General features: G+C 32.4%; 2 protein-coding genes across 2 annotated transcripts; both read left to right on the top strand.

The window, feature by feature from the left end:
- Nucleotides 1–461: 461 nt before the first annotated feature.
- Nucleotides 462–7347, top strand: LOC127075017 (uncharacterized protein At4g17910). The gene is made up of 16 exons (XM_051016453.1): nt 462–655; nt 723–786; nt 868–913; nt 1247–1368; nt 1520–1593; nt 1727–1802; nt 1883–1972; nt 2494–2567; nt 2882–2969; nt 5898–6024; nt 6112–6216; nt 6308–6434; nt 6521–6572; nt 6665–6709; nt 6932–7030; nt 7119–7347. The coding sequence occupies exons 1-16, from the start codon at nt 618–620 to the stop codon at nt 7269–7271; spliced, it is 1380 nt and encodes a 459-aa protein (XP_050872410.1). The 5' UTR covers nt 462–617; the 3' UTR covers nt 7272–7347.
- Nucleotides 7348–9135: 1788 nt separating this feature from the next.
- On the top strand, nt 9136–11094 carry LOC127075016 (transcription factor bHLH71). The gene is made up of 3 exons (XM_051016452.1): nt 9136–9922; nt 10076–10507; nt 10716–11094. The coding sequence occupies exons 1-3, from the start codon at nt 9539–9541 to the stop codon at nt 10812–10814; spliced, it is 915 nt and encodes a 304-aa protein (XP_050872409.1). The 5' UTR covers nt 9136–9538; the 3' UTR covers nt 10815–11094.
- The last annotated feature ends 2821 nt before the right edge of the window (nt 11095–13915 follow it).

Here is a 13915-nt window from a genome sequence, read left to right as displayed (position 1 = left end):
TGAATCGAGTTATGTAACAAATATAGACAATTACGGTGAGCGTTTTCGCATTCAACTATCTTCTTCACAGGTTTTATCTTCAGTGAAGTTCTTATCAATTAAAACATTAGAGCAATACGAGAAGGAGGATAATAAAAATAAAGTAAATTTTCAATTCTAGATTTAGATTAAATAAATAATTCAATAATTAAATTGTGAATATCGTTACTCATTCTATTTTTTTTGTTTATTTTAAAGAACAACAGAAAACTTTCGTTCAACATCACTGAAAAGTCTAAAAAAAATGAAATCTTAATATGTCAAAGATAAAGTCTATTTTTTTTTATAAAAAAAAATTGAAAATCGTCTATAAAAATTTAAAGGAACGAAAATCTTCCTATCACAAAATTTAAATCTAATATTTTTAGAGAAAAGATCGAAAGTCGCAGACAAAAGACTAATCAATTATAAAAGAAATTTTAAAAACTAAAGAATAAAAAAATCAAAATTTCCTCACTAGTTTTTTTTTATAATTTTATTTTGGTTACAACGGCGACGATTGTTCCTGGAATACACTATCTTTTTGTTCTCCCTCCGCTTCGGTGGTGCTGCTCGACCGCTGCATCCGCCCCAAAACCATGGATACTCCTCTCTCCAACAAGCAACTCAAAGAACAGTTAGTTACTCTCTCTACCTCTCCTTAATCATAGCAATCGCTATTCATTTTTCTCTTAATTTTTCAGATTCGTTAGCAATTTGACCGGATCATCTTTGCTCGAAATCGCAGCTCTTACAGTAACTCTCCCTGTAAGTCAATTCTCAACAATAATCTCAGCTTAATTCTAACGTCATTTCTGATCAATGCTTATTTTCTGTTTTTGCTTATAGATTTTGGTACTTATTCGCCACTCCTTCAACTCCATTCCCATAACTGGTTAGTCCCTTACCAGTTACCACGCACTTTCATTGTGGCAGCATGAATGTTGAAAAACAATCAATGTTAAGATTTTTCATGTAAATTGAGTTTTGGAGTTCTGTAACTTTGAGTTTTGATGAAAACACTTGAAGAAATTTAGTTGTCTCATGTGGTTCCTAATGTGACCGAAAACAACGGGTAGCTTACATGAAAACAATTTGACTTTATTTTCTATTTTGTTATAGAAATAGTTTATACATAAGTAGGATAACCGCTTATACTGCAACTTCTTAATTGAGCTGTTTATCCAAACATGGTCTAAAATCCAAGTTTTTGCTTTTTTACTTATAGGTAACTCCCTGAAGAAGAAAAAGGATGATGCACCGTCTGAGCATAGGAGTTATAAAGCTTACCTATCTACATTGACTCTGGATTTTCTTGTCATAGTCGTTCCTATGCTCTTACTTTTCACTGTAAGTGTCCCTGGTAGCATCATATGTTTCGCTAACACTTGAAAGTTGATGTTTTGTTTCTGTTGTCCATTGGTAGCTATGTTGCTGACTAGGTTTTTGAATAAATTTGAATCATTTTGTTTTGTAATTGGTACAATGAACTTGGTTATAGGTACTTGCTGACTGGAGCTATACAATAGCAAGTTTATTCACAATCTTAACATTGCTTTATATTGCAGTGAAGAGGTAATTGTTCAATTTGTTTAGCTAAATTCTTAAAAAGAAAAGACTTTTATGACATAAATAAGTTTGACCAAAAGTTTCACACGAGCTGTATTTTGAAGTGGGTAATTGCTGATTTCCTTACAATTTACTGCAGGCCTGGTGGTTCATCTCCTGTTTTAGAAGAGCCCAATTCTTTTAGGGCATATATTACTTCGTACAGGGTTATTGTGGTATGAAGTGTGGATATAGTATTCTTTATTCCATTGTGTGATTTAATATGCTATTATGTTGATAAAAAATATTTTTGCAGATGATTATAACAATCTTGTGCATCTTAGCTGTTGATTTCAGAATATTTCCTAGAAGATATGCGAAGACTGAAACATACGGAGCTAGTTTGGTAGGATTCTTTGACAGCTCTAAATTCCAAATAAAAGAGAAAAATTGAAAGACATGCTTTACCTATAGGATGTTTTAAAATTTTCATAAAAAGTGTTTTATTTGCTTCTTAATACAACACTTCTCTAACAACGGAGTGATTGATTAACTTTTGAGGTAGTTTGGAGGGTCAAATTCCTATATATACAGGAGGGTTTCTGGTCCTCCACTATATTCCTCTTCTGTTGATAAATCTATATACTATCTTACATATCGTAAATGCAGGAAAAAAAGAGAATGTGTGAAGGTTTGGAGAGAATGAGTTTTTTTATTCAATTAATAAATTACTTCTATTTAATTACCATGCGAAGTTGCAGTTTTGATCTCATATCCCCCCTCCCTCTTTCTCCTACTGTTTTATAAATTCTGGTCTGTACATACTACTTGGTGCATCATATTGTTTTATTTTTTATGTTGCTAACAAGAGGTATAGTCAATAATTTGATTGTTCTCCTGAGATTTGACATTACTTTTGCATTGCAGATGGATCTTGGAGTTGGAGCATTTGTTTTAGCAAATTCATTTGTTTCTCGTCAAGCGCGGAATATTGCATCTGTGTAAGTATGTTTACAAAATGAACTTTGGAAAAGTAGTTGTGTTTTGTATGTTTACCTAGATGTAGAAATGCCTTTTCGTTGAGTTAGATTAATCATTAGCTTTCTTAGGTGAATGCTTAAAGGAATTTTTGACAAGCTCATTCAATGGGCAAAAAACATTATTAACATGAGCATGCTGGTAGGCTTCTGAAAATTAAATTGCTGCTTTACTAAATCTTTTTACATGCTCTGTACTGGTGTCCTTTTGAATGAACTTGCACAACTATTATGCATTCTACATTCCCCTGATAACATCATTTATTTACTTGCTTCAGAAACTGGAAGACTGCAATAGTTTCATCTAGTCCACTTATCTTCTTAGGATTTTTTCGTCTTGTTACAACAACTGGTGTGGATTATCAGGTGGGATTATATTCATTCAGATTCTTAGAAACTGTGTCGACAAACATTTTGACATGCATTTAGTAATACTGCATCTTATTTAACTTTAACAAGTATAATCACCGTTATCTTTTTGAAAATTTTAATGTTATCTGACGTGGTTCTCAAAGACTATGATAAACCCCTATGATTTGTAAGCCTATCAACTCTGATGCCATGCATGATTGGGTGAGTAAGTTTTTTTTTTGGCAGAAACCATTCTCATAGAGTTGAAACTCTGAAATTTCGTCTTGATTGTACTGGGCAGGATTATTTTATTTCATTATTACTCCTAGTACTAGGTCTTGGTGGAGTCAAAACTATACAAGTTTAGACATAGAGACTATAAGAGTTTAGACTAAGAAGTTTGAGAAATGCTCGAGTAATTAGCACTCAGCAGGCTTATATTTATATATGCTTTCATTATTGATTACATTATATCTTTACTAGGAAAATCATACGTTTTTTCAAATGTATCATTTGAAAAGGGTGCATCAGTTGAAATAACATTGGAACCGTAAGATCTACATACTTTTTAAATAAACGGATAAGATTTAAGCACTGTTTAGAGGGGTAAAGTGGTCTCCTCCCCACCCTTTTTTCCCCAATTCCGTTTGTGGTTCCCCTCCTCTCTCAACCCCTCTCCTGTTGCCCATGTTATCCATGAATTATTAGAACATAAACTCATGTGCTTCACGTCCCACTTAATCAACCTAACCCCTCTCCCGGTTCACAACAAACCACATCGTATGTCAGAACCCTAAACGATGCTTTCTAAACAATTGATATGGTTTTATTAGCCCTACGAATTTCATCTTGTTGACTAACATAATAACTCCAAATTTGTGGACTTCTTTCTAGATCACTGATCAATATTGATTTTTAATCTTAAAGCTTTTAAAGTTTAAAGTGCATTTTTCAACTATTAACAATAGTATTTAAATTTTAAGTTGGTGCACGTGACAAGGTTTTAGTTCATCATTACCTATTATGTTTCTTATAAAAAGCAAGTTGATAGTTTTCTTCTCGAGCATTGTTCAATTTAAAAGATGGCACACAGTTCACGTTAAGCTCGACATCTGCTCACTCACTTTGGTACTCATACTTATTACTTTAAATTAGAAAGATTATAAACAAAATTTTGATGAATTTTATATTCATATATATCTTTAAAGAAAAAAAACCTTTGGACTAATTTTTTTTAAGAAAAGAGAGAGAATGAAGAAAAAAAAACTTTTGTTTCCTGCACCATCTTCAAACTTATAGGCTATGCTCTTTTTTGGAATGACAAATGTCAGTGTTATATTGTGGGTCAGGGATGGAATCCTTGAGCTCTTTATCACTCCACTCCCTCACTCCATCATCAAGGAAAAACTTGTCCAACCACATGCTTTTAAAACTTTTGATGTTAGAAAAAAAGAGCAAATATTGATTTGTGGTCCTGAAATTTTTTGGCAGATTTGGAGTTAATTTGACAATCATCAAGATGAAGTTTGTCAGGCACAGAAAGATAAAATCTAGATATCAATTTTTGATGGATGTGCCTCTGCAGTCTGGTAAAGTGGAATAGGATCATTCTCATCTATTTCAAAAGAATCTATAAATTGGAAAAAAATAAATATAAAAAAGATTATGCATTTTCATTTGATATGGAAAAAGCTTCTAATTCACCCCATAATTGTTATCAAGTTTGTGCTTAAATGAAAGCTTTGATGAAAGTATAGGATCTGTTAGTGCAGGTAATTTTCTCGTAGTAAAATTTTTGGCTCCTTATAATCAGGTAGATAAAATTGTCTTGGAAAAGCCCACTTTGAGTGCAAGATGTATACTTCACCAACCACTTAGATTTTATTTTTAATATGCAACATTTAATTTTTAGAAGAGATTGATAATTCAAAATTTTATTCAAGTGCAGCTCATGCAACCCCACTTAGTGGGATAAGAACAAGACTTGGTTGTTGTTGTTGTTAGTGCAACTCATGATTATTATAAAAGGAACAAATTGTTCTAATTATTATATTCGTTAATAATAAGAATTGTTAAGAGTCTCAGTTAGGTCCAATCCAAGTTTTAAGAAGAATGGTTATGTCAAAGCGCGCTTCTTGGATATGATATACATGTGCAATCTTGAGCAATTATTTGCTCAACATTGTCCAACCACACACTAAATGTTTTGAATATTTGGGGCTTAGGATAGGATGGAGATATTATTCAGCGTGGAGAGTGAAATGATTAACAAGCTTTGATTTCTTCAAATTTGTCCTTATGCATATTATGTACATTGTTTGACTCATCAACGACAACGCGCTCTTGCATGAGTAGTAGTAGTAGTAGTAGTTAATGTTCATATTTTTCCCCTCAAAACTTGAACATGGTTCTTAATGTTGTGTGTTCTTTTTAAGTGAATGATGACTAACAAGTTACTTATGCAATTGAAATCGTCGGTTTGGTTTCAAATGATGGGATTAAGACTATTATGGGAGCTAATCAAATTGCCACCTTATAGATACTAGTGTTTGGAGATATTGGGATAGAGTTCTCAACTCATTATGTAGCTTTAATTTTTAACGCATGCATAACGCAATAACTTAGTTCTTGGAAGGTTTTGACGTAAAATGATATACTTATGTTTTTGAAGTGTTACAAAATATGAAGAATAAAAAAGAGAGGCCATATTGAGGTTTTTCTAGAGAGATATGTGGTTACTTTACTTGTGGGGTAGTTAGTGCCTCACGTTCAGAGTCTCATTTAACATATGGATTGTTTGCGTTTTAATTGCATAATTCAGTAATTCAAGTAATTCTTAGGAAGCCAGGAATATGCTTTCCGTCTCATTCTTTACAAATTGAGTTATAATTGTCTAATTCATGATGTTTTCGAGGAAGCAAGTAACCATTTTCCTTCGACTAGGTCCATACGAGTGAATATGGTGTACATTGGAATTTTTTCTTTACGCTTGCTGCTATCTCGATCCTTACATCCTTTATTAATATTCCCCCACAATATTCTGGAGTTTTTGGATCACTTGTCCTAGTAGGTACTTTTTTTTTCTTCTTTCTTTCTCAACCTAATATCATGTTTTTTGAAATCTGATTCCTTATAAAATTCAATCTATGTTTCAAAGGTTACCAGTTCAGTTTGATGCATGGTTTAAACCATTACTTGCTTTCTAATGAAAGAGGAACAGATATTATAAGTCAAAACAAGGAGGGGATTTTTAGCATATTTGGTAAGAATTACACATTGCATTGTTCATTCATGATGTAATTTCACTTATGATACTTAATATTTATTACAAAAATATCTTGTCATGTCTACAGGATATTGGGGTATGTACCTTATTGGCGTTCATTTAGGAAACTATCTTATCTTTGGAACCCATTCCTCTGCAATTAAAAGTAGCAGATGGGTTCGGACTAGAGTTTGGGTTCTAGCAATCCTGTTTTGGTAAAAATTTAATCCGGAACTTATTTATCCTTTTGAATAAAGTCCACCGAATTTAACTTGTACCTTTTATATGATACCCTTATCAGGTTATTAACTTTGCTTCTAGATAGGAATGTTGAAAGAATTTCACGGAGAACGGTATGTCTCACCATGTTATAATTTCTTACTTGGAAGGGCTTTCTATTGGTATCCATAGATGAAAACTAACTAAGTCTCGATACATTGTGCAGTGCAACCTACCGTATGTTACTTTGGTGGTGGCTGACAATTTACAGGTCACTATCTCTCTCACTTTTGTTATGTTCATTGGATCAGTGTCTATCATAGTGTGATGGCTTTTGTAACTATTTATGTGTTTATCACTTTCGGATTCTTTAGCCGCCTCTATCTTGATTTTTGTTTAAATTATATTTATCGAATTGAATATTTTTGAAAAAATCTGACATACTGAATTGGATTTGATCGAGTGTTTAATCTGGGTGTCGCTCATTTTTCAGCTATTATCAATTTTAACACTGGCTGATCTAATTCCGGGAATCAAAACTTCAGTACTTGAAGAAGCATTTAATCGGAACTTACTAGCTACATTTCTTCTGGTGAACAATATATTTCTTAGTAACTAGTATTATATATGACTTATCTATTTAGATTTAATTTATAATTTCCTCTAATAAATTTATGCAGGCTAATCTCCTCACTGGGTTGGTAAACTTGTCTGTTGATACCCTCTCTGCATCCTCAACCACAGCTTTTTTTATCTTGGTTTTCTATGCTTATATTTTATCAATTGTTATTGGAATTGCTGATTATTTTGATATGAAGTTAAAATTTTGGTGAAGTATTTTGTAATCTGTTGAATCTAGAACACGTGTGACAATTATGATTGGTAGTAAAATGACAAATCTTATCTTAATGACACTTGATATTAAGGACAAATAACCATCTCGTTGACCACAAAAAAAGGATTACTTTTTTCACTTCACATGTAATGGCATGCTATTTCAGCATGGATAGTGACAGACCACACTCAAAGAATGCAACTAACAACAACTCATGCTTTAGTGTGTTTGATAATGTTTCATTTTCATACCTAGTTGGTTTGTGGCTTTTCTTTAGTGAAAAGGGGATGATAAGGGTTAAAAAGAAGCATCAATGTTCTAGGACAACAGAAAGAAGGTGAAAAATGAATTATGGGGATCTGAGTAATATAAATATAGCTCAAGTGATGAGGACCTGCATGCAATGTGCTTTTTCGAGAAAGGGTAGCTTACATACACAGTCACATGGTTAATTCAGCAGAGTCTGACAGTTTGGACCATGGTCCTAGCTCCATTTCTGTCCTTTCGTGTGTCCTCATTCTCATATATCAGCCTGAATTCTGGTGGTTTGTGTAATATTTCTATTTTTTTATTATCAAAAAACATACACACAGACAGAGCCCATTGTTTATAACAGTAACAAAAATGCTTTTATACATCCGATGAATGCTTTTATACATCCGATGAAGTAGTAAAATAAGACTGAAATAAGCAAGTTTGAATATAATAATTCTTATAGTTTTAATTCTTAGATTTAGGGTGGGAGGTTGCTTAAAACAATTGAGTTAAGGATTTAAATGAGCTACAAGAGTGTTAATATATATATATATAGTACTACTTAACCACCAACTAGTGATTGAGGGTTCAAGTTCTAAATGTTAAGAATAATAAGTCAAGTGTGAGTTGAAGTTCTACATTGATTATAAAAATGGAGATTTGATTATTTATAAATGTGAGAACTTACACATCTATAACTTTAAGATTTTTGAATGAATATGTGGTGTCTTTTTCACTTGTGTTGCTGTTGCTTCTTCTCATGACCAAATACTAACAAAAGTCTAAATATATACTACAAATTGTAAAAAGATGATGGAGGGTAGTTCAAGTGATTAAAAAGAGTTAGAGGTTCAAAGTTACATTTCCAGAAGTAAATTATGAACTGACTCGCAAATCCTTCAAACTTGATCAAAATTTAAATTAGACTTCAACTCGATCCCATTAACTCGACCAAAGTTTAAATTAGACTTCAATACGATTCCATTAACTCGATCAAAGTTTAAATTAGAATCGAATTCAGTAATTTTTGAAGCTAGATAAATATTAGGTGACTTATTTTGATTTCCCAAATTGAGAACTCAAAACTTCGTAATCATTAACAACAATCTCCATTAAACCCATTCCCTTAAATAGTTATAAGCTTAAATTATTTATGATTATTTTTTCTAGAAAATCTAAAACTACACTTTGACCTAATGGGTAGGTTCCATATCCAAAAAAACTATTAAACCTAAATGGATCAAAGCTTGTTAGGTAGTAATTTGGATTTATTTCCCTCTCAAAGGCAATCAAAATAAAACTTAACTAATAAGAGCACACCTCTAACATGAGTTCAAATGCATATATGCATATAAAAAACAAGTAAATTATTACAATTTGAATGCAAGCTTTTAATAGGAGGATGTGGAAAGCAGCATCTTAACTAATAATTTACCTGCAACTAACAACCAAATTTTTTCATATATATGTCTTTGACATGTAGAACATAGTACCATAAGATACAATAGTACTTTGTCTAAAACTAAAAAAAATAATTTAACTAGTAATTATTTATAAGAGAATCTTAGGTACAAGAGCCATTCATTTCCTACAAACTCCAACACAGATTTGAATGTGAGAAGTTGCTATTACACAGCTTGTGTTATATTGTTTTTATGCATATTTCTATATAGATTTGGGTCCACACTCTCTCTGTTCATTGGCATAAGACTGTGACAGCATCTATGAAATTAGGAAGTGAAGAAACCAAAGCAAAAATAAAAAAAAGGGGGGTGTGTTTTCGTTTTACTATCTACACCTTTCTGATTCCTGAAAAGTACTACACCTTTCCTGCACCTTCTCACGTGCTTAATATATATATATATATACATATATTCTCTAATACTATTACTTATTTATTAGTACCCTCTTCTTCTTCTTCCTCTTTGTCATTCATCAAAAAACTTCACAAACTCTTATATATATATATTTTGCTATAAATGAGCACATAGTTGAGTTGAAGAGACTAAAATGGCTTTGGAAACTATTATCTACGACACTATTTCTGCAACTCCATTTAGTAGTAGTACTAGTTCTTATCATCATGATACAATAGAGTCTTCTTGTTTCTTGGAAAATGCAATGAGCTATGAGCAGCAACAACATCATGAAGCGGTGATATTTGATCAGAGCAATAGAAAAAGAGAATTTATGGAGCAAGATGAAACAATGAGTAGTAATCAAGTTGCGCAAGGGAGGAAGAAGAGGAGAAGGAAGCCAAGAGTTTGTAAGAATAAAGAAGAAGCTGAGACACAGAGAATCACTCACATTACGGTTGAGAGAAACCGTCGAAAACAAATGAACGAACATCTCGCCGTTCTTCGATCACTCATGCCCGAATCCTATGTTCAAAGGGTTAGTTTTCTTTCCGTTTGAGATTCATTCTCATCAACATGCATGCTAAACATCTGTAACACCTTTTAAGAAATGCGTGTCTGTGTCTGTGTCTATATCTGCGTCCATGTTAGTCTCGTGTCTGATGTCTGATGTCTGTATTTGTGTGTTTAGGGTGACCAAGCCTCGATAGTTGGTGGAGCCATAGAGTTTGTGAAGGAACTAGAACATCTCTTGCAATCACTTGAAGCAAGAAAGCTACAACTCTTCCAACAAGAACTAGCATTACAACAAAACAACATTGAAGAAACATCCAATGTTTCAAAGCTCAATAATATGAAACCACCATTTGCGCAATTCTTTGTGTATCCTCAATACACATGGTCTCAAACTCCTAATAACAAATACACATCCAAGACCAAAGCTGCCATAGCCGATATCGAGGTTACATTAATCGAGACTCATGCAAGTCTTAGAATTCTCACTAAAACAAGACCAGGACAGTTAACTAAATTGGTTGCTGGTTTTCAAACACTCTTTCTCACCATTCTTCATCTCAATGTCACTACCATACAACCTTTGGTTTTCTACTCTATCAGTGCCAAGGTATGCATGCACCTATTCATCTTTATGCTAAAGATTATCAAAAGTATTTTCACTCTCTGTAGCATAGCATAGACACCTCTGAAAAAGATGTGTCCGTGTCGTGTCAGCAGACACTTTTTTGATTACGTTCAGTGTCAACGTATCAGTGTTTGGTGTTGGTATTTGTGCTTTATAGTTTGTGATTATTTATTTATTTATTTTTATGAAGGTTGAAGAAGGATTTCAACTTGGTTCAGTAGATGGCATTGCAACAGCAGTTCATCATTTACTTGGAAGAATTGAGGAAGAAGCTTCACTATGTTGTTAAACGGAGGGTGCATGATTTCATGGAAATGACAAAATTAACCCTCAACTAGTATTTATGGATGGTTTGAGTATTTGTTCTTTTTAGTAAATTTGGTGTGTTAAATGTTAACTTTAGATTACTATAGTAGCAGTTGATTATGCTTTGGTTCCTAGCTACACTAGTTTGTTTGGAATGGTTATTAACACAAAGGTTAAAGAAATTAGGGTTCAAACCTAATGGCCTAAAATCAAAGTTATTTTGCAACAAGGGAGTGACAATTATCTATCACATAAATTTTTTATTTTTGTTTTTGTTTTTGAGTTTTTTATTTTATTGATTGAGAGGTAAAATAATTAGTAGTAATACGGAGGGAGTAATATGTATCAATAAAAACGACAAGTATTTCATGCTTAAAGATAAAACCTGAGTAGATTAATAAACATCTTAAACTAATAGTTAAATAACGTGTCAAACTACGTGTGAGATGAATAATCAAAAGATAATCGAAAGATCTCAAACAAGTCTCATAAATTAAATACGTCTCTTATTCTTAAGTATGACTCTGACTCATTCACTCCCATTACTAGGTCGAAGTCTAGGACACGTAGCCGGATTCCTAGACCTTATAATCGGTTCTCCTAATAATTCCTTCTTGAAATTTTTTCAAATTTTCCATTAGTTAGATAAAGTGATAAATTAAGTCAAATTTTAATTCTATTATTCTTCAATCAAGTAACTACGTCTATAAATACTCTAATTTAAAAACTTGATATTTCATTCACCTTTTACGCTCTGGCAGACCCCGAGTTTAGAGTCTTTGACGCAAAACCAAATGGTAAGTCTATTTTCTTAGAAACCAAACTATAATTTTTTTCAAAAGAGATTTTGCGATGACTAGCTACCCTTACACCTATGGAAGTCCTGTCTACAATGTTATATTCAGGGAGAGGCAATACAAAACAAAACTAGCCCATGTTGTTTTGCTGTGGCTACATCAAAAAAATTGTTCTTTTTTGTTATGGATAGAGATAGTGGAAATTGTAAGATGTGGTATGGTTTTTGCAGCTAGATAATACAAGCAAAATATGTGTCCTTGCTTAATGAATAGGGGCCACTACGACTTACAAACTTTAAAGACACCATTTTGGAATTACTTGATGTTGCTATCGTTTTGTTATCTTTATTACAAATACTAGTTAGAGGGAACATTGTTTTCATTTTTGACCACAAAATCAAACCTATGAATAAGGGTTTAATATACAAACTATTGTTTAATTGAAAGCGATGTAAAATAAAATCTCACTATGAATAGTTTTTGATGGACGAGGTTAAAGATTATAAGAGTGTCTTCTAGCACTAAACTATATGAGTGGAATATAAAAGTCAAACTAACTTGTGTTCCTAGACAAACAAAAGATGACAAAAAAACTAGATAGGTTTATATATATAAGGGTCTGTCCACATCCACCCAATGAATCATCTCTCATACAGTTTTTGAAAGATTTCAGCTTTATAATAGGGCTTTTCTAAAAGATTTTTATTTTTAGAAGTACAAAAAAACATTATTATAAATGTCTGACATTTCAACCATATATGTTTATGGATATTTGAAAGACATAAGTAAAATAATTTGAAAAAATAATTTAAAAGTGTTGAAGCATAATGTTCTTGAAGATGAAGAAGAAGATGGAAGAGAGAGGAAACAAATCTATAATTAATATTTTTTTTTTAATTTAAAAGCCGTTCCAGAGACTTGTTACAATTCAGATTGAGTTTAGTTTATATACTATCAGAATCTACTAAATGAAATTCAAATGCAAACTCTAAATGCAAATGAAGTGAATATGAATTACAACTAACACTATTCCTTAATTTATATTTAGCTAACTAAAATCAACAACACCAATTTCACCCCTCAAATGGATAAAATGTTAAATCTTGATTGCCTTGGTCAGAACATCTTCAAGCTACTTCTGAGTGTTACAGTGAACAACTTCAAGCGCTTCATTCTGAACTTGATTTCTCAGAAAGTAAAATATTGTGTCAATATGTTTGCTCCTTCCATGCAACACTAGATTCTTGGCAAGGCTTATAGTTGATTTATTGTCAATCATCAACTTCACAGACTTGCTCACATCGACCTTCAGATCCTACAACAAGTTCAGAATCCAAACAACTTGGCAAACAGACAAAATATCTATAATGTACTAAGTTTCACAAGTTGACAATGCAACCACTGGTTTCTTCTTGGAGCACCAAGAAATGGTACATCCCAGATATTTAAAGAAATATTCAGAGTCTCAATAACATATCAGCTCTGACTCAGATACAACACCAGAAGAGAATAAATCTCCATACTTTAGAGTTCCCTTTAATATACCTTAGTATCCTGACATCAACTTAGTAATGTGACCACTTTGGTTTGTTCATAAACCTACTCACTATTCCAACTGCATAGCAGATGTCAGGTATGGTATTACAGAGATATCTCAATGAGCCCACCAACTATTTATAAGTTGTAGCATCTACATCATCACCATCAACATCAGAATCCAGTTTGTGATTTGTTTTAGGATGTGTGATTGCAGACTTGTGATTTATTAGCTCAAATATCTTCAAAAGCTCAACTTCATGCTTCAACTGATACAAAATTATACCCTTATCAGAGTACAAAATCTCCATCCCTAAAAAATATACTATATTTCCTTGATCAGTCATTTCAAACTCATTCATCAGCATCTTTTTGAAATTAGCTATCTTATACAAACAACTATCTATTAGCAATATGTCATCAACATAGATACACACCAGAATCATATTGCTATCAAATGTATGCTGAACATAAACATCATACTTCATCTCACATTTTATGAATCCTTGAAGCTTGAAAAATAAATCAATTTTAAGATTCCAAGCTTTAGGTGCTTGTTTTAGTCCATACAAGGTTTTATGCAACTTGTACACCATTCCTTCCCGATTATTTTTCACAAACCCAGGAGGTTGTGATATATAAACTTCCTCTTGTAAAAGGCCATTCGAAAATGAAAATTTCACATCTAAATTCACCAGAGATCAATTTCTATTAACAACTATAGCAATCACCAATCTGATTGTTTCATGTC

This window comes from Lathyrus oleraceus, chromosome 4 (assembly GCF_024323335.1).
Source record: "Lathyrus oleraceus cultivar Zhongwan6 chromosome 4, CAAS_Psat_ZW6_1.0, whole genome shotgun sequence".
In the NCBI taxonomy this organism is placed as follows: Eukaryota; Viridiplantae; Streptophyta; class Magnoliopsida; order Fabales; family Fabaceae; genus Lathyrus; species Lathyrus oleraceus.
Note: the sequence above shows the minus strand (reverse complement) of the source record. Positions and strands in the feature narration are given on the sequence as shown.

Excerpts from the sequence above, each read along its gene's own strand:
- LOC127075017 (XM_051016453.1), top strand. The coding sequence starts at position 618 with ATGGATACTCCTCTCTCCAACAAGCAACTCAAAGAACA. Across the intron at positions 1,973-2,493 it reads AAACATACGGAGCTAGTTTG|ATGGATCTTGGAGTTGGAGC; the intron begins GTAGGATTCTTT and ends TTTGCATTGCAG. Across the intron at positions 6,435-6,520 it reads GTTCTAGCAATCCTGTTTTG|GTTATTAACTTTGCTTCTAG; the intron begins GTAAAAATTTAA and ends TACCCTTATCAG.
- LOC127075016 (XM_051016452.1), top strand. The coding sequence starts at position 9,539 with ATGGCTTTGGAAACTATTATCTACGACACTATTTCTGCAACTCCATTT. Across the intron at positions 9,923-10,075 it reads CCGAATCCTATGTTCAAAGG|GGTGACCAAGCCTCGATAGT; the intron begins GTTAGTTTTCTT and ends TTGTGTGTTTAG. Across the intron at positions 10,508-10,715 it reads TCTACTCTATCAGTGCCAAG|GTTGAAGAAGGATTTCAACT; the intron begins GTATGCATGCAC and ends ATTTTTATGAAG.